This window comes from Lepisma saccharinum, chromosome 11 (assembly GCF_977018435.1).
Source record: "Lepisma saccharinum chromosome 11, izLepSacc3.1, whole genome shotgun sequence".
NCBI classification, from domain to species: Eukaryota; Metazoa; Arthropoda; class Insecta; order Zygentoma; family Lepismatidae; genus Lepisma; species Lepisma saccharinum.
In genome coordinates, this window is record NC_139239.1 from 49,628,078 (window position 1) to 49,649,182 (window position 21,105).

General features: G+C 35.0%; 1 protein-coding gene across 11 annotated transcripts in view; it reads left to right on the plus strand.

The window, feature by feature from the left end:
- PDZ-GEF (PDZ domain-containing guanine nucleotide exchange factor) overlaps positions 1–21,105 on the plus strand; it is a 483,761-nt gene that overhangs the window by 449,130 nt on the left and 13,526 nt on the right. For 9 of the 11 annotated variants that reach the window (XM_083131069.1, XM_083131068.1, XM_083131070.1 and 6 more), the window contains 12 exons: positions 281–418; positions 932–1,091; positions 1,949–2,225; positions 3,504–3,693; positions 4,841–5,013; positions 5,770–6,004; positions 7,029–7,128; positions 7,682–7,893; positions 8,915–9,214; positions 10,667–10,886; positions 11,005–11,121; positions 16,299–16,568. In XM_083131069.1, the coding sequence (XP_082987195.1) occupies positions 281–418; positions 932–1,091; positions 1,949–2,225; positions 3,504–3,693; positions 4,841–5,013; positions 5,770–6,004; positions 7,029–7,128; positions 7,682–7,893; positions 8,915–9,214; positions 10,667–10,886; positions 11,005–11,121; positions 16,299–16,568 (2,392 nt within the window). The remainder of the gene's footprint in view (positions 1–280; positions 419–931; positions 1,092–1,948; positions 2,226–3,503; positions 3,694–4,840; positions 5,014–5,769; positions 6,005–7,028; positions 7,129–7,681; positions 7,894–8,914; positions 9,215–10,666; positions 10,887–11,004; positions 11,122–16,298; positions 16,569–21,105) is intronic. The other 2 variants (XM_083131077.1, XM_083131072.1) reach the window with 1 other exon arrangement.

Sequence of the window (21,105 nt, forward strand, 5' to 3'; positions counted from 1 at the left end):
CTTTACCTTTTTTTACCTTTCATCAAAAATGAGAATGTTCAGACTATTGGTGGAAAATTTAAAGTTCAAAAGTACTGTCTCTGGAGAGTCTTGATAGCAACGTGATATTTTGTAATCATTTCACACAGGAAGATATAAAATGCGAATGTGTCCTTCAAGAAACACATTCGTTAATTAATCTCTCAACATGAACATGATTTGCCACTGGGGAATCCCTTAAAAATATAGAAATATGTTGTAAGTATTATTCTTCTGAATTTTCATATTTTTTCTCCCCCAGCTTCGCCTTTTAAATATTGCTTGTGCTGCTAAAGCAAGAACGAGAAATGTGACCTTGACTAGACCATCACGAGATGAAGTCCTTCATTTCTCTATCCTAGGAGGTTATGAGAAAGGATTTGGGATATTCATATCAAAGGTAAGTTCAACAGTTTTGTACTGGTTTCTGCATGTTCAATCTTGCAGAGGAGGTATAAATAATGTAGAAAAAATATGTAATATACATGTATAACTATTAGATTTTGATTGATTTCTTTCTGACTGAATTTCTTTGAAACAGATTAAACAATATCATTAACACAAGAATGCTTAATTAAAAATCAAATTTCACCAGAGTAAATTTCTACTTTTTTGATCATGCAGGAAAAAAAGTTAGTGGCAAGCATATAGTCACAGTGATAATTTGAATACAGAAAAAAATATTTATTAATTGTTTTGGGTGTTATTTGAGTTTGTATCGGTCATTAAAATGTTCCACAATTGTAGTGCTTAATAATACGTAAATCTGAAACATTACAAAGAAACTGTATTTAATTTTTCATTTTGTAATGCATTCTTCACATACTGTCCCATCTAATTTACTTTTACCAATTAATTGTATTATGAGGAGTAATCACATGAAAAAAATAATGACAACGTATTACCATTTTAGGTTGAAAAGGGATCAAAGGCAGAAGACGTTGGCCTTAAAAGAGGTGACCAAATTCTGGAAGTGAACGGTCAAAGCTTTGAACATGTGACTCATGCACGAGCTTTGGAAATACTTAGAGGAACAACACATCTCAGTATTACTGTCAAATCAAACCTCTTGGGTAAGTTTTTTTTTTCCTTTCTTTTCTTTTCATGTTCTTGCAAAAATGCCACACAACACTTTTGCAGAGTTCAAATATGTATATTGATTGTAATATGTAATTTTCATGATTTTGGCAGTCACACTGTGGTGAGAAATTGAATTGTTATTAAATAATAAAGTTAAGTGAAATTATGTATGTTTCAAAGCATAATTTTGATAGATTGATATGGCATAGTTACAATTGAAATCTGTATCATAAAAGGAATTTGTAAATTTTCTGAACTACTTTAAACTTGTTTCAATTTCCAAGTTTTGGCATTTACTCAGTCCTAGTTATGTGACTTTTTTTTCACACATTGATATTTAATTTAGAGATGTGGTGAAGGAAATGTGATGTGTGATCTTTTGATAGTTAAAAGTAAGTCCTTATCTCACTTTCTCACTGGAAAAGTTACAGGAATATATAATATGATGATTGTATTTGCAGTGAAAATGGACTTTTCACATGTTTCTGAACCTTAGTATGATACTAAACCTTAGTATGATACTAGAGATAATACTAATATGCTGTTTGTTATAATTGGAATAATTTCTTTCATATTTCCACTCAAAAACATGCTGTAACAATTTACGTAAGTCAAAATATTACAGATTGGTCTGGAAATATCTTTAAAAATCTTTGAAAAGACACAGAACTGGTTGACAAAATGAACAAGAACCCTTTTACGTAATTAAAGTAATCAATAATAGAATAACATTTTGTAATGCACAAAGTATCAAAAAATTATTGATTGAGGTAATAAGTAACAGTATATTAGAGAAGCTTCATGACTAGTAAATTATATAATAATGTCATATTAATATTTTCAATTTCAGCTTTAAAGGAAATGTTACAAACACCAGAGAACTCACCAAGGCCTCGAGGCAAAAAATTACCAGAAATTGCAAGGTTGCAGCCGGACCCACGAGCAAGACTCTCAACGGTTGACCCTCCGTCTCTCTCCATCAGCACAATTCCAGATCCTGCACCACACCCATCACCGAGCAAAGATAAGAAAGAGGGTTCTCACAAAGGTTTCATGACATTAGGCCCTAAAATAAGACTGCGGAAAGCTCTTATAAAGATGAACATTCTACCGAAGAATATCATTGGGTGAGTACATTTCTCTCCATTGTAATCATTATATTTTCTATCCTTTAAATATCTGCATTTAACAAGACAAGGATTTTGGTTCATACAAAACTATAGTGTTCATAATTTTGTACATAAAACTATGTTCTAATTATGATGAAGATTTGAGAAAACATTTTGCTGCTATAGTGCCAGGTTTCTCTATTGTAACTCTTAAGATGAAGGAATTCAAGTTTCTCATTGATGTGGAAAAGTCAGTGCTTGTGCATTACACTTCCATAAAATTCTGCAAGATCGCCCAATTTGTGAATTTGAGTTAAAATATTCACCTAAAAATTTCTGTACACCTATCCTCAGATTGAAAATGCTGGATATTACCCTCTGCCCATGGTGCTATATGATATAAATACCTCAAAGTTCCAGCTTCCATGGTGAAGTGGTTATCATACCGTGCTGTGATGCTAGGACCTTGGTTCGAATCCCAGCCTGCACATGGATGTTCTTTGCGAATGTCCCTTCATTAGTGTCATAATATCATTACTCATCCTCATCTTCGTGATTAGACAAAAGCAAAAGAAAATAATCAATCAAATGCTATAAATCAGGGCAAACAGAAAAAGCAAATTCTCTTAATATAGCTCATACATATTGAACTAATAGTCTCCAGCTGGTGGTAGTATTCATTCTATATGAAATTGATATCCTCATCAACAAAGTCATGTTCTCTAATGTTATAGTTGTGAACAATTAACTTCGCAAGAATGTTTTGTGACCTTGCAAATGTAGGCTCCTCTTATACTTTGATGTCTTGAATGTTATGTCTATTAATGTTTGGTTTTACTTGTTTACTGTGATCTGACAACATTCAGAGAGCAAAGTTCTTGAAATTACTCACTCAATTTTTTGAACTCTTAACAGTTGAATACTTTCATTTTTCTTCATTTAAACTGAATCCATTCTCTCTGAAGAACAAAATGTGAAAATCTTGTTTCTGTACCACAGTCAAAATAGTTTTTTTAGTTGTAATAATGAACTATTGATTGTTCTAATGTTAATGTAGAGGCCTCCCCGATGGCGCAGTGGTAGTGTTGCCACCTTGTAATCAAGGGGTTCAAGGTTCAATGCCCGGTGGAGGCACATAGTGGTTCGAATCCCACTTTAAACTGTAGGTCCAGTCCCGATTAGCCTTATTGTGCATAAAGTGGACTTAAAACACAAACTCAATCAATAATGTTAATGTATGTGTTACAGATATTGTATTTTGTTTTTGTCTTATTGTATTTTGTTTTTGTCTTGTAGGGAAAATGTGAATCATGAGGACACTACCTTCAACAATCAGACAAATTCGGGGCACACTGCACTGTATCACAGTCACAGCAACCCAGACCTCATGAGCTTATGCTTCGATGACCTAAGATCTGATTTTCCCGAACATGTGCTCAAAGTTTACAAGGCTGATCAGACCTGCAAGTACCTGCTTGTTCACAAGGTAACTAACGACCAGGAATGGGAACTGATTGTGTCATAAACCTAAAAACATGTATCAGCTATTATATTTTCTTTAGCATGGAATCATTTATTGTTCTTAGCTGAATTACACATTGATTCAAGCAAATAAGTAATTGTAATGTTGATGTAGAAGGTGTGACGTAATGGTAAATTTTGGAAATATAACTAGAACTAGAAAAAGTGCTTGGTAATGTTATAAAGTAGGAACGGGATAGATTTATCGATACTCTCTGAGAATCAGCTAATGTAGGCCTAATTAGTTTTAGTAAAATTGGTGAGCAAGTACAGTGGAACCTCGATTTTTACTTCTTCCCATATTACACATTCAATCTTCATGTTCTCAGTAGAGCACAATGTTATAAAATATTCTCAGATTTCAAATTTTTTCACCTCAATCCCCAGAGAAACATAAAACTGAGGTTCTGCTGAGCATGTGCGTATCTAGAAATAAGTTGCAACATAATGAAAAATTCCACTATTTCCTTGCAGTTTTTGTGGAATATAGGCTGAACTCGCTCACTCAATTTTTGTTGTTTTATAGAGTACATGTGCAAGAACACAATTTGTTCTTGTAATGCAAAACGCATTGCATTCGCCTTGATAAAGTAAAAGTTCACTTTCTGAAGGATTTCATGATGCAGATGATTTTTTTGTATCCATGATGCTTTTTAATATTTGGGACCTGTTAATTTCAAAGGCTCGTCAACTTGAGTGATGGCAGTGGCCCTTTTAATTAATAGTTTCAATTCATATTGCAGGACTTCAGAAGCGGTGATATATTTATGTACACCTGAAATGTATGTACATATTCATGTATCCGTTTATTTTATTTATTTAACTACGAGTTCAGATATAGATGGTGACAGTAGTCACTGAAATGAATAAAATAAACCATTATGCGGATATGTAAGTACATTTCAGATGTACATAAATACTTTCAAATAAGGAAAGCAGCACAGATACAAAATTTTCTATATTGATATTACAGCTGTATTTACGATGCTAAATCATGAATATCATTTCAGTTAATGTTTCGGGGAGGCAGGGGGAAGCATAATTTTATTTGTATTTGTCTGCCATTTTACAGCCAATTATTAACCAGCATATATGCTCTTTTGCACCAACAGGAAACAACAGCTCACGAAGTTGTTATGTTAACTCTTCAAGAGTTTGGTAACACAGAACCCAGTGGAAACTTCAGTTTGTGTGAAGTGAGTGTTGCTGAAGGCGGAATTGTTAAACAGCGGCGATTGCCTGATCAGCTTCAAAATTTGGCCGAACGGATTGGAATAAACAGCAGGTGAAGTGCATAGGGAGTAACAAGAGTAGAAGCGGATTGAAAATGAAGTTAAAGTATTGTGTAATACTTCCATATTGCGGTTTTTCTTCATCTGATTAATTGCGACATAGTCCTTTGAAATTAGACAATCAAGGAAAAACTGCAGTATGGGTAAATAACAAACCTTTATCCTGCAGAATAAACTTCTCATGTAGTTTAGGCAGTGTGGAATGTGAGCACAAGCAGAAACTAACCCAGTTTAGTCATTGTAATTTCACTTTGCAGTTGCTAAAAACCAACTGAGAATAAATATGATGTTGAAAACTTCTTATGCCACATGTTGGCAACATTCTTGTTAAAAAAAACACATAAACAACTCGATACGAGACACTTGAAAAGGAGCTTTCGACAACATCTCGGAGCTATCATCAGGACTGGTCGAGAGATGGCAAAGAAAACACGGTCGAAGTTCCGTTGACGCTACTTGCTGTGTTGTCCGAAAGGTCCAGGATGTTCCGATCGATGACTAAAGAGGAGTTTTTTTTTAACTGTGTTGTACCATAATAAAATGTCTCGTATCGTGCTGATCATGTGTTTTGAGTTTTTTAACAAAAATATTTTAATATAACATAATTAAATTACTTTTTATCAGGTAAAAAAAGTTGTAAGTGTCACATTTGATTAGCAAATCTTTTAAAAAAAAATTCATTATAAAATAAACATTTTTAGAGTAATTTCATTGAATTTATAAATCGAATTTGCTCTTTCCACAAACAGGTACTATTTAAAAACAAACAACACCACAGAGACACTTGTCCCTGATGAATTAGCCCCCGAGTTGGTCAGGGAGAGTCAGGTACATTTCCTGCAACTCAACGCTGTCGAAGTTGCAATTCAGCTGACAGTACAAGACTTCAGCATCTTCAGGCAAATTGAAAGTACAGAGTATGTAGATGATTTATTTGAACTGAAGAGCAAATATGGAGTACCAATGCTTTCACAGTTTGCTGAGGTAAGTTCAGTGTGCATGTATTTTTTTAACTTTAAAAATTGTTGTGAATTCTTTCATACGTAGCAATAAAATTGTAGTAAATGATGAATGAAGGTTTGTCTGTATGTCTATAAAATTACAGTACATGGTTCTTTTAACCTGTATTTGGAATACATTACCATCAAAATTTATGGGTGGTTTGTGGAACACAAATGCTGGATGAGGCATAATCTTGGCTTCTTACATGTGGAAAGTTGAGTGCTTTGAGTGGTGCAAGGTGGCACTCACAAGTGACTATCCTGTAGAAGGTGATCACTCCTGATGTTGCAGTTGGCTATTTTATGCAGGAATATATGGTCTGCCAATTTATCTGTCTCGTGGGGAGTGTGGATATTTAATATTTTCAGAAGGATGGGCTTCTGCAGCTGTCTTGTAGATAGAATTTGGGGACGAAAAATTGCCAAGAAGAAATTTGAAACAGAATTTTACTGTACCTAAATTTGAGTGGCCTCCCATGGACATGATCAGAGAGCAGTATTCAGTTTTAGGCAAAATGAAAGATTTGTGAAGAGTGGTGAGAGCAGACAAGTAGTAGGACCCAGCACATGCACTGAACCTTAGTGGTTGCTGAGATGTTCTCAAAAAAGAGTGTTCCTCATCAAATATGATGCTCAAATTCTTCTGTGTACCAATTCTTTGACAACAATCATTATGTATGAACTATATTGTTTAATGTGTTTGTCTTTAAGGAGGTCATCATAGTACATGATTAAATTTCAAGGTCCTATTTTGACCACACTATTGGAGAATCTGAATTCTTCTGCAGAAGTGCCAGGTCACTGAAATTTGAGATTTTACTATATATTTTGCAATCATCAGTGAAGTAAAATAAAGATTTTAAACTAATCTTTAGTATTTGCATTTAATATACTTGAACTGAACCCTGTGGCCCAGCAGCCTTTCAAGGCCAAGACCTGTCAGGTGGTTTTTCATTGAATGGTCAGTACATAGACATTGATATATTGCTTGTTTTTGTTCATTTCAGCTGGTAAACAGAGAGATGTTCTGGGTGGTAACAGAGGTGTGCTCTGAGCACAATCTAGTCAGGCGTTCCAAAATCATAAAGCAATTCATCAAAGTAGCGAGTAAGTGTATATTTTAATTTTTTTAAGTATATTTTTTTCTCTAAAATGTAGACAAGGAAATACAATAGTTAACATAAACATTGTAGTTTCATTACTTCTTAAGAGAATAATTGTTGTGAAAATATGTAATCCTACAAGTCCCTATCTAAATGTACTTGGAGAGTGATTGAGGCATGAAAAATTGTGTCCTGTGTGTTCCTGATATGTTGATGTAATTTCAACAAGGTATTTTAAAATCTGTTCTAGCTACACACAAGTTTATTTTTCTACAATTTACAGCTCATACATTTGTGTGCCAAAGTGGTGTAAACACCTCCTGTTAGCGTACATATCTTGGTTTTTTACATGTGTAATGGTGACATTCTTGTATCAGATACAAGTCATTTTGCAGCAATCAAGTATACTGCAAAAGCATATCTCATTTGGCACTTTCTCTCTAGCAAAGGCCAATTTATGTGTTGGAACACCACATATGATGTCTGTGTTGTATACCTATCTAATCATACACTCAGACATTCGAAGCACTCGCCTTTACACAAATCATTATTTTCAGGGCAATGTAAAGAATGCAAGAATTTCAATTCGATGTTTGCCATTGTATCTGGTTTGGGCCATGGTGCTGTCTCCCGGTTGAGGGCCACATGGGAGAAACTGCCCACAAAGTACCAGAGGCTGTTCAATGATTTGCAAGATCTAATGGACCCCTCTCGAAACATGTCCAAATACCGGCAGCTTGTTAGCAGTGAGCAATCTCAACCACCTATCGTAAGTATTTATATTTGTTTTTTTTTAAAAGAATAGTAGTTGCATGTTACATGATGTGATTTGCAAGACAAAAGACATACATTCTAAAGATGTCATCACATTTCATATTCTCTCTTTGAGGCCAGGTGAAGAGACTGAATATTTAATATTGATATATTTCTACCAGGGTTAAATTCGTATGAATGGCGATGTATCAGTATTGTAAATATCAGTTTGATTTTACTGGCTGATACTTTTCCAGTTGCTCATGAGGTCCACAAAAATGCTGTGGGATCCTTTTGCAGAGCTAATTATTCTATAATTCGAGTGAATATAAATTTTTTACCAATATTATGTGATGATTTTTTTTATTATTATTATTAATATTAAAGCAAAATTGTAAAATGATGCTTATAATTGGAGTGGAAGCAAGTGCCCACTAATATTAATCAATGTTTTGAACAATTTTCAAGCATCAGAATAGGAAAAGGTATTGGTTCAAAGTAATATCAACTTAGCCATAATTTCTACACATTAATAAATAATAATGGTATGCTTTGATAATGTTAACTCATAGTTTTTCTCTACAAAACCTATATAAATATAGTTAATACTACTTTATGTTTACCGCATGGACCAAGGGCAAAAAAATTAATATAAATGTAGATTGTACCAAAAATATCCAATGTAAATACATGTCCCATAAATAATTTCAAGTTTAGTTAAATCTTGCCTTGTGCCACATGCCAAGATCGTAAAATTGTAAAATACACTCATTTGCATATTGTAAGGTTGTTATGTTTTGCAAATTCACTTTGCTTCTTCAGGGACAGATTTTGAAACAAAGATGAAAAGTTATCTTAAAAAAAAAATAGGGGGTTCCTAGTGTAGCATGGAGTCACTTTAGGAACCGATTTTCAACCATGTATTGCATAACAAATATTACTCTTCTGTTGTACTGTTGAAGTTTGTGTGTTCTGTAGTCACACATCATGCACATTATTGTGTTTCTATCCTTCTACATGTTTGTTCTTTCTTTCAGATTCCGTTTTACCCAGTGGTTAAAAAGGATCTTACATTTATTAATCTTGGTAATGATTCTCGTGTGGAAAATCTTGTAAATTTTGAGAAGCTCCGTATGATAGCAAAAGAAGTCCGGACTTTAACAAACATGTGTTCCTCACCCTACGATCTGTTGACAATGCTAGAACTGGGAGGTCAGCCACCATCAAATGCCATGGTCACTTTGAACCAACTCACAACTGGAGGACAGCAGAGTGCCACGGTGAAGAGAAGGAAAAAGTCAACTGCAACTCCTAACCCTAAGAAAATGTTCGAAGAGGTGGGTACTATTTTTTCTTAGTGCATTCTAGCACATAAACATATATGAAGGCCTGCTTTATTTAACATGCAGTGAAATGTACTGAGTACCAGGGTTGCCAGGTGCAGCTAAATTTACATTTACCTTAAAAGTCAGTTAATTTATTGTCTATACATCTAATACATTCTAGTCTGCAGTGTGCCAGCATAGATTATGTGCTACTAAATGACCGTTTGTTGTTTCACACAAGTTTTGTTCATAGCCAAACACAGTGTCTCATGCCAAAGTTACAAAACTTTAAATTACTCCACATCACTGCTTTTCATAAATCTCTTTCAGTATTTTGGATTTCAGTACTTGTTTAATTTCTAGACATTTCAGGGGTGCATAAAATATCTGAGCATTTGGGAAACATTATTCACTTGCTCTGTGAACAAACTTTTTCTTTGCTCAGGCAAATATCAGACCACAGAATTTAGTATCATTGTGTTATATGGTTAAGGCAAGTGTTATTGAAGTGCCAGGGGAAAGGTATTTGTTATAGGCATGTGTTCGTACTGATTCCAGAAGTATTCAAGTTACGAGGCATGATATATATATTTCGCTTTTCATGAATTGTGTTATAATGCAAGTCCTGGTTGGTCCATAAACAAAACACATTAAAGCCATCACATAAATGATCACTTCACTCAACAAGTGAATATCTTGCTCAGTCAGCATGTTCCCTGTATGATATTGCTAGGTAAAGACAAAGTGATACATTGTATCAAATGACATAATGTGATCACAGTTGGAAGTTAGTTTGGTTTTTTGTGTTAATGCATTTTTGTCCAATATTTTTGTATGCATTTATTAATTTCAAAATTTGAAAACCAATTATCAATTAATAGAAATTCAGCATATCATGCTAAACATGGAGAAGTGAAGAAATTTGTTTCTGAAATAGATTTTTGATAACCGGAAAACTCTGGTAATATGTTTGTACTTGGAGTAAATATAAATTTTTCACATTTGATACAAGTGTTTATATGTACAGTGGCTTGCAAGTTGCAAGTATTACTAAGCAAATTGTTAATCACCATTTTCATGCATTTTGTTTTACCCAATGAGAGCTTCAAGAATTGAATCAAAATACGAAACGAACTGCTGACAGCCTCTGAACTAGAATACTTAAAAATTACTTCCTTAAAGAGAAAAATAAATCAAAATAGTCATGAACAATTTGCCGACCAATACTCGTGCATCCGACTGTACAAGTACTGAAATATATGTATGGCATTGCAACAGCAGTCATTCCTTTTATATCTCCACAAAAAAAAAATATAAAGAAAAAATCATCTGTAAACCAATTAAAGTAAGTTGAAACTTTACAGAATGATTCGGGAAATTTATGTGGAAATATCTGGAAAATTCAGGAAATTAATTTTGACGAAGTAACCCTTCTCATGTTAATTGATGTTGTTTATTTTACAGGCACAAATGGTCCGGAGAGTAAAAGCATATCTAAACAATATGCGGGTAATAACTGATGAAGATCGTCTTCATCAGTTATCACTCGAGTGTGAACCAGCTGGCAGTGCTCCTTCGTCGGTGCCAATCAGGAAGCGACATCCTTCCCCAACGCTATCCACAACCAGTAGCACAAGCAGCACGAGCGAAGGGAAGAAGGGCGTGAACTTGGGACCTAAATTTGGTGAGTAACATTAAATTTCTTTTCCTGCTTTTCTAAGGAAAACTAGGTTCTGGAATTGTAATATTCTGTATGACTTGCCTGTAAACCATTTAATTGATCTTTTGTATTTGATGTGTAGATTATTACATCCAAGGTGTAACAAAAGTGGGCAACAGGACTTCCGTAAAGCAGAGTTGCACCAATGGCCGGGGAGACACACATGTTTCACTGCAAATGCGCATCCGGCAAAGCAAAGGTTAGCTGCAGAATTTTTTTTTACCCACCAAAAGAAAAGAAACCTTTTCTTCCCTTCCTGTAATTTCCAACCTAACCGTTGTGTAAGCAAAATTCATCACATGTGTGTCTTTTGGTAGCCCATGTTTTTTTATAAATGTCAAAGAGAAGACACAGAAATAATGCATTCAGTCTTCTGCTGTATGGGTTCAGTTTTAACATACGTGTGGCAACTCACCATACTGGGAAAAGAGGAGGTGAAGGTGCTTTTCAGTATTTAGCTTTAAGGGACTCCTATTGGAGAATGAGAAGCTTATCAATGAAAATTTCCAAGTTAGTGATCCAGGTGGCGATGGTCATTTCGTCTAAGGCATACTGTTTGTTACCAGCTCAGATTGTAGTGAGGATTGAAGGAATTTTGTTTTAAACCTAAAGTTTATTCATCCTAAGAAGTTTTGAGTAAAATCCCATTTGCATGGGATTTTGATCTTGGTTGTAACCCTTGGATGATTTACTGCCATTTCTGGAATCTTCCTCAGGAATTTTTCCAGGATTTTAGACAAAAGAATGTCAATAGATGTGTTAAATTAGAACTCTGCCAATAGCAATGCAGTAATGGTTTTATATGCAAACTTTTATTTAGTGTACCAAAGTTAGTGTTGAAGCTAGTCAATAGTGTCACTACTCTATGTTTCTTTAGCTCTATTGTCGAAGGTGTACCGGATTGCATAACCCATTTTGGCCTTGTCTGTTTTATGGTACATTTTAGTTCCCACCTGGTGGAGTCATTTATGCTCTTTAGTTCTGTATTCCAGTCTACACTTTGGTCATTCCTATATTTGTTCCCACATGTGCAGGTAGTCACATAAATGCCACTCTTTGCATTCTGATTAGTGTAATATTGTTCGAGGTGGGAGGGTGTGGATGAAGGGGATTGGCTGGCTGTTGTGCCTGACTAGAACTTTACTTTGCTTTTTTTTTTCTTCCTTTTTTTATGTTGGTGTGTCTTGGGCCAAGCCGCTTTTATTTTACTGGACACTTTTCTTGATTTTGTTTCTGTTGTGTCAAGGGTTGAATGGATTCTGCTCCAAACCAATACTTGTAACTCTACCAATACTGATACTGACGTTTGAACATTGTAATAATTAGGAGTTTTGTTCAGTGTACATATTTATAAATATTAATATACAAGGACTCCATTGCAATTAAAATTAAGAAAAAAAATGTTACATAGGACATGATCAGAATTCACTTTTACCACACAATGGTGATGCAAAATAAATAATATTATGCAGTTCGCATAAATATAGTCCAGAAAGGTATGATGAATTTTGAATCAATATTTTCCAATACTGTATCAGTAGTTAGCTCTTGTTTTGTCAAATCTTGCTGGCAAGCAAACAGTACATGCCTGAAGGCAGCATAGTCGATCAAACTTCTAGCTTCTACATGGAACGAGTAAGTTTTTTTAAAATAGAATATCTTATTCCATGTACCCACCAAACTCATAGTTATTGCATTTTAAATTTAGGAATTTTATCCTGCAGTGGGCAAGGAGAAAGCAGCAGGGGATGTGGATCGAAATGGAGCTCCTTTCTAAATATCTGTGTAATATTGCTTTTTAGATTAAGATACTGTTACTCTTCAATTATCACTAAAATCTGATGTGATGAGGATAAGTATGCCTACCAAGTCCAACTTGAAATGACCACATGGGAAGATATAAATACCAATCTCTCTCTCTCTCTCACACACACACTCGGTGATATTAAGAGAAACAATCCATGTGCACATAAAGACGTGTATTCCATAACTGTTTCCTGTGTTGATGCCATAGTGTATGTTATGCTCATTTTTGTACCATGTGATCCTAACTGTAACTTTCATTGAGAAGTGTGTGTCTGTGGTGAGGACTGTTAGTAACATCTCATATTGCAGCATATATTTAAAAGAATGTTAAATGTATATTGTATATTTGTAATCGATTCCTATTTGGTCTAGGAATTAATTCGTGCGGTTGTTACGCACACATTGAAGCTGTAGTTAAAACACAAAATACATAAATACCTTAAGAAAAATATTGTCCATCGCGAGCCACCACTTTCGCCCATCTGTCAGGCAACTTACGGATTCCGTGGCGAAAGAAGTCCTCATCCTTTGAAGCGATCCAGTCAGAGACCCATTTTTCGATATCTTCTGAAGAAGTGAACCGCTGTCCAATCAAATCGTTATTCATGCAATCGAACAAGTAGTAGTCCGAAGGAGCAACGTCTGGTGAATACGGCGGGTGGGGTAAAACTTCCCATCAGACATTTTCTAAATAGGTTTTGACCGGTTTTGCGACATGTGGGCGAGCGTTATCATGTTGAAAAATAAGTTTATCATGTCTGTTCTCCCATTCTGGTCGTTTCCTGGCCAGAGCTTGCTTCAAACGCATTAATTGTGGTCGATAACGTTCTCCATTAATAGTTTCACCCGGTTGCAGCAGCTCATAGTACACCACACCTTTCATATCCCACCACATGCACAGCATAACCTTTGCACAGTGAATATCTCGTTTCGGTTGTGATGGACCTGGTTCACCTGGCTTCACCCAGGCCTTTTTTCGTTTCGGGTTCTCGTAATGGATCCACTTCTCATCGCCAGTAACAATGCGATGCAAAAACCCCTTTCTTTTCTGTCTTTGAAGCAGCAATTCACAAATGGTTTTTCGTCTTTCAATTCATGTGGAACCCAATGTGACATCTTTTGAATCATTCCCATGGCTTTGAGGCATTTGGAAACTGTTGTTTGATCAACGCCTAATGCTTCTGCAAGTTCTTCCTGTGTTTGACACGAATCTTGATCGAGCAATGCTCTCAATTCTTCGTCTTCAATTTTTTTTTGGCTGTCCAGGTCGCTCTTGGTCTTCCAGGCCGAAATCACCACTTCTAAACCGTGCAAACCACTTCTGACACGTTCGCTCAGCTAGCGCATGGTCACCATACACTTCCGCCAAAATACGATGACCTTTCGGTAGCACTTTTCTGCATGTTAAAGTAATGAAGCAGAACACCCTGCAGAAACACTTTATCTGGCACGAACTGCGCCATGTTCAGTTGACTACAAAATGCTGTTGTTGACGCGTCAATCAACTGCCCTATACTACGAACGATGCGCGCTGACAGGAGTTTTCAACGCATGTGTGGATACACGGAACTGTGGGACGATACGCTCGTTACGCCATCTCTTGTCCAGGCGCACAAATTAATTCCTAGACCAAATAGTGTTCAGATGTAAAATTTCCTAACATTGATGGCTGATAGTGTGTAAATGTTATAATGCACAATATTTAATCAATTTGACCACAAACTAGCTCACTATTGTTATTCTTAGGAAAAAACTACATTTTTCATTGCATGAAATTTATTTTTCAAATAAATGCTTTGTTGATGGATACAAACCTACTCGGTGTAGTATTTTGAATATAAAATACATACTAACCACTATATTTCACGCCTGACATAAAAGAAAAATAAATATAAATAAATACAATAAATTTGTAGAAGAATAACATTAGACAACTAAATTCATTTGAAACATTAACTAGAGATTTTTTGTCAACATAATTTCGTCATGTGAGAATCAGAGGAATGCAACTTTAGAAATGCAATTTTCAGTTTTGTTGAATGTATCTCCTCTGAAGAACTCTATTTGCAGTCAGATTCACATATCACCATCTTTCCCCTCTAGTGGTAGTCATGTATCTACTGATTTTTTTTGGCCATCTGACATATTCCTAAGAATATATTAGTTCCTCTCTCCTGTAAATTTGATATATTGGAGTTACGTGTTTCTTGTTCTCACATGATGATTTTCCTTCACATATTCAAAATTGTCACAAAGTTTTGTGTAAGAAACAGCATAATTGCATGATATATATTAAAATATCTAAAGGGCTTCATGGATGGCATAGTGGTAACATTGTCACTTTGTAATCAAGGGGTCACAGATTTAATACCCAGTGGAGGCACAAGGTGGTTCAGATATTACTTTCAACTGTAGATCATGTCCTGATTAGCCTTTCTGTGCATAAAGTTAACTTGAAAGTAATCTGTAAGGTTAGTAGCAAATGAAATACAACTACAACAGTTATAAGCTAAAAGTTAACTTGAAAGTAATCTGTAAGGTTAGTAGCAAATGAAATACAACTACAACAGTTATAAGCTTACAACAGTCATCAATGGATAAATCAGTCCTATCCCTAGGTAATACTGTGATTTATTGGCATATTGTAGTTCTATTTTTTTTTGTTGTGTTTTTTTTACCACCTCTAAACCATATCACAAAGAAATGTTATCTGATCTAGTATGTTGCCCCATAGTTAATACATTCATATTTGTGCCACAGATTAACTACAGGGAAGGTGAGAAGTAAGTAGGCATTGAAAATTTGCTGCAGTTTTTGTAATATTTAAGCAACCTCAATGACATTTTCTGTACATATACATTGTGGAATAGGATTACATATGTACCAGCTCAAAATTCAAAGTAGGCACTGGCGGCATCCACCAGCTTCCTCAAACAAACTGGGATGTAATCTACGATCTTCCGTAGAAATTCCTAAAGAACGTTTGTGATAACATCCCAAATCTGTGCCTCCAATTGTTCCACAGTGCCGGGTTTTTATCTTGTACACTTCCCCTTTTGCCCAGTCCCACAGGAAAAAGTCACAGGGTGTGAGGTCTGAATTTCTGGAAGGTTATTTGTAAGGTCCTCGTCACCCCAGCATACGTCCCAGAAAAATTGTCCAACCAGGCCCATACGGTAAGTGCAAAGTGTGGCGGTGCACCGTCTTGCATGAAAACAAGCTCCTAGCAAGATATGATGGGATAAACATACCCTTGCAACATTGCCACGTATGTAGCATTCGCCATTCGTAGTGTCATTAAGAAAAATATGGACCTACAACCCTATCAGCTATCATATTATAAAATTCGTATGCACACTTGTATTCCCTAATATGTATGTACAGAAAGTTTCATTGAGATTGCTGAAATATTACAAAAAATACAGCAAATTTTCAAATTTACTTCTCACCCACCCTGTATGTGATGTGTTAAAAATTGTTTCATAAAGTCTAATCACACTGTAGCTCCTTTGTTAGTGCATGATGGTGCTTTGCCGTTGTAAACACCTGTTTCTGAATTTCTCATTGTAGGGGCAGCCTCACCGCAATCTGTTAGAAAGATCTTAGCACTTAGTGAACCTAAGACCAAGCCTCACCAACCGCGACACCCATCTCACGCATTACCTCACACACTCTCTCCATCTCCGTCACCCAGTTCACATCGACGAGGTCGTGAACATGGCCGTTCAAACCACGAACGTTCACACTCAGACACTCCGACAATGCCAGTGGACCTGAATGCAGAAAGCAGTAGCGTCACGAGTTTGAGTAATCTGCCGCTTCGAAAAACTTTAACTTCAGGTATGTTATGATCAGAACTTCGATTTGATTCACTTGCTCTGTCTATCTAGGAATCTGCTAACTCGAGGAACGGTATCCTGATACTGCTTCAGCTTGCTCTTCATAATAAAGTCAAGTCTTCCTCAACTCGTGGCATCCATTCTGAAGGGTGCCAGAACAACGATGAAATAGCTGCTTCAGCATACTTAGCATAAAGGTTTATGAAAGGTTAATTTCTGGTTCATACTCCATCATAAATACCACATCTGCATAATATTTTATTGTTTTGCAAAGTTCTCACAGACTGGAAAAGTCTTGGAATTTTTTTAAAAAAGCTTCAAAAATCTAGAAAAGTAAGGGAAAACCAAGTAAGGTTTGTATTTGCCAGGATTTGGAAATGGAAATTAATTCCACCTTTTTCCTGTACCAACCTCATGATGAGATATGCTATATGTTTTCATGGTTGATTTTTGTTCATTTATTTTGAACATTTGAATGAAAAAAAGTTATTCTCTTGAAGAGCAAGTGCAGTTTAGCACTTAAACCTTATTTATTAGCATGGTAAAGCACCACAGAATAGTCTGAAAATTTATTTTAAGATTGTTGAAAAATCCTGGGAATTTGATTTGTCAAACTGAGTGGAAACCCTGTGAAACAAATGGTTTTCACCAGTAATAGCTGAAGAAACACTATGCTAGCGTCATCATTTCATACACATGACATAGACACTGCAGAGACAATAAAAAGTTTTCATTGCCTCCACCATGTTCATGCTATGTGGATGGAATGTTGATACTAGTGTCTCACGTCTCCTTGTATTGTTTTTAGTGTGTTTTCCAGTTTTTGTTAACCAAAAAGTTAACATTTGTATGAACATCCAACGTTCATCGAATGTAGAACAACAGGGTAGTATTCAAATAATGACATTGCAGTATCACTTGTAACTAATTATCCCAATTAGATAACAAAACCATATTTGGATTCAAAATGGCCAACTCCAGAAAAGTAAAATCATTTCTTACAATTAATGTAGATAGTCACTGTGTAAATTACATTTTGTAATGACCTACCACATATTCTTTAAGTGAAGATTGTAAATATCAACACATTTGCTTCTTTGGAAGAACAAATAATTGAAATTGAACCAATAGTTTTGTGTGTGGGAGCATGACCATCCCTCTACCCACCAGTTTAATTTACCACATACGTTTCTCTTATAATACTGTACGTGTATCAGACACAACAGTGGGACATGTTAAACATATATGTGTGCTGTGCCTCAAGAATGCATAGATTTCTACGCTAGTAGCATCCCAGATTCCATAAGCAAATGTGTGGGTTTCTCCAGAAATAAAACATCCAGTAAATTCCAAAGAAACTTGATATAGCATTCACATACAGTATTGTGATTGTCATTCGTCTTTTTTTGAGCCAGAAAACACATGGACAACATGCACCTTAAAGTATTATATGTTCTCAACTTTTCATATAGTTCAATTGAACTTCATATTTCTCTTTGTAGAAATGTTTAACTGCCATTCATGTGATTATGTGTATGTTTGTGTTTCCTATACGTCATGTGAAATCGGCAGAAAAACTTCTGTCATGTGTGCAGATATCCTAATATTTCACCATATAATTTGACTTTTCTGTAAACTCCTTCAGCAGTTTTATACACCATCCTCCTAATAACAAAACTGACACTTAAGTGTCTGAACAAGTTGACACAATCTTTCCACCAAAAGTTCTGGGTTTGAGTCCCAACGTTGGTTTGTTTGCTTGTTAAGCATCTCTTCATCCTCATCATTGTGATTAATGGAATGAGCCACAAATGGAGTGTAAAATAAATTACAAATATGAAAGTATAGAACTACAAAACAAAAACTGAAACTCTCCAGTTTACTCTCCCCTCACACTTTTCATGTGCAGGTTGCAAAACACGAGTACCACAATGATGGAACCTGTTCATGATTAAGTTCCAGTAAGAAGGAAAAGATTGAGACCAACATGAAATTGTAAAGTGACATATTAAAGAGTTTTGTGTCATATTAGTTCCATTAAAAAATTTATCCATGCCAGGATTTCTATTAAAGAAAGCTACAATTGTGCCAGAGAGTTTTAGTAACTCTTATTTCCAAGTTTTTTTACAATCACTATTATTATGCTAAATTGCTAGCAGTTAGTAGAGGGGTTCGGTAATGAGACAGCGAAATATCTTAAGAATATGGATTATTGAGAGACAGACCCAGAAAAAGAAATGCCAATTTTTGAAACAACATGCGTGTAAATACGTATACCATTCTCAGTTGCAGTTGAATCATTTTGTTTAATTAAATGTAGTAATTGAACCAGGGACTTGATTGGTTTCATCTCTGACAACTTGGAGTACCATACGTTTTTTAATTCAGCACCACACCAGCACTTTCTGGTGATGGTAATGGAGAATAGCTAGTGACTGCTATATTGAAAAATTGACAGTCAGTATGCTGTGTTTATTGATATTTTTGTATTTTTTCATTAAGAGTAGCTCAAATGAAAATATATGGAATGTACGAAAATTGTAGAGCATAGAATTAGCCACAAATGATGTCCAGAAATATTGTTTTATAGGATCAACAGTTTCAAGACAGTCTGCTGATTTTTTCAAGTTTTAGGCAAGTTTTCTTTTTATATTTATGAAATGTCAGATTCTTTTCTTTCGCTGTTTACAAAATCTACTCATGTCTGTATTCTTATGCTTTCAATCAGTAACATGCCCATAGGAGGGAGCCAGTTTTTTTTTCTTCTTTTTTTTTCTTCCATAAACTATTAATTGCCCAATTATAGGACTTTCCTTTGGCTCAGCTTATAGCAAAAACACCCCATATATCGTTGCCTGCCTTGTGGTGACATACCCTCTTGAGGTCATTATATCAACAGGAAAAGTCTGTGACACACAATATCTAATTTTAGACACCTTAAGAGACCAACTAAACTCTAGTGGAATGTCCTAACAACAGACTTGAACACCAAAGGTGAGAGTACTAACCATTTTGCTATGTGGGCAAGTTACCAATTAACTCTGAATTTTAATATTCCAAAACATAAAATGTTGTCTTATCAACATATTTCAAAAACAGTTATTTCTTTTATCACAGATGTCAACTAAATGGTGTTTTCTGCAAGAAATTGAACAGAATATAACTGTGCAAAATGTTATGCTCTAGGATGTTAGTTTGCTCAATTTTCAAAAAGTGAAGGAAACATTTACAAGATATTTACAAAAAGCATAAAATGTAACTGTTTTTCAACAAGGCAGCTGTATCAAAATGAAATATCACCAAGTCCACCGAGATGAAACCAAAAACCTAATTTTTCACTCTTGGCTCAACTACTAAATCTTACGAAAGCAGATTCCTACAATAAATAATAATTTAAGTAATTTCCACTTACATATAAAATGAAAACAAGCCCTTGTTTTATGTGCCAATATTACACACACACACTAAAAAAACTGAGTAATATTGTACTGCAATTTTTGTTTCTGCACAAATAGAACAAAAAAATTAATGACAGCCCAAAGTTCAGCATGTAATCAAATAGCAAAGTATGTATATAAAGCACTACTAAGCATGGTAGTCAAACTGTATTTTCACCAGTCAAAACTGCTGAATATTTTCTTCATCTGCTGCTTTTTATTATTTTGTTAAGCTTTAGCATGTCATGTTTTTATTTAAGCCAGAATCATGCATGAGCAACAATTACAAATCTAGTTACAGGCAGCATGACTTTTGCAAGCATAAATTGAAGCACTGGATACATGTAAATATACCTTATTATTTTAAGAACTTAACTTGAAGCATAAGTTTTCAACAGTTGAAATTGTAATTGTACATGCATGAAGGCAAATTATATAACTGGATGATTTGTGAGGAACCAGTGTAAGCGAGATCGGATTTTGAAAATGATGAATTGTTAAGTACAAATTAATACATGTTGCAGGCAATTGAAGTGATGTACTGTCAATGTATAAAGGCAAAACGAAATGTACTGATTCTGCGAATAATGGGAGTTGTGGCCAATGAATGAATTTTAAAAAACTTCGAATTTTAAAAAAAAATCTAGATTGAGGTGTAGTTTCTGTGAGACAATCAATACATTTTAAACATAAATTTTCATTTTGAATGGTAATTTTATTAAGAATTCATGTAAATATGTGTTTATATACATAGCTTATATTACAAGAGGGTTGGTTCTGTAAAGGGGGACATGCCACTTAATTTTTGTGAGATATAGATGTCAAGAGGAGTCAAACACATTTTCAGGCAACGAATAAGTTAATTTTCAGACATTCATAATTTGGCTTTTATAATCAATTTTAAATGTTTGTAGAGGTGGGAGGGAAGTTTAATTTTAGTGAAGGTGGGTTAGAATCGTAATTTATTATTGTGTAAAATGACAATTGATTGCCGGTTTCAGACAACTTCAAGGAGAGGTGAGTGGTTGCTCAAGGAGAGGGGACTATCAACTTAGATGTCAACTGACAATTTATTGTTAACCAGATAAATCAGAAAACTAC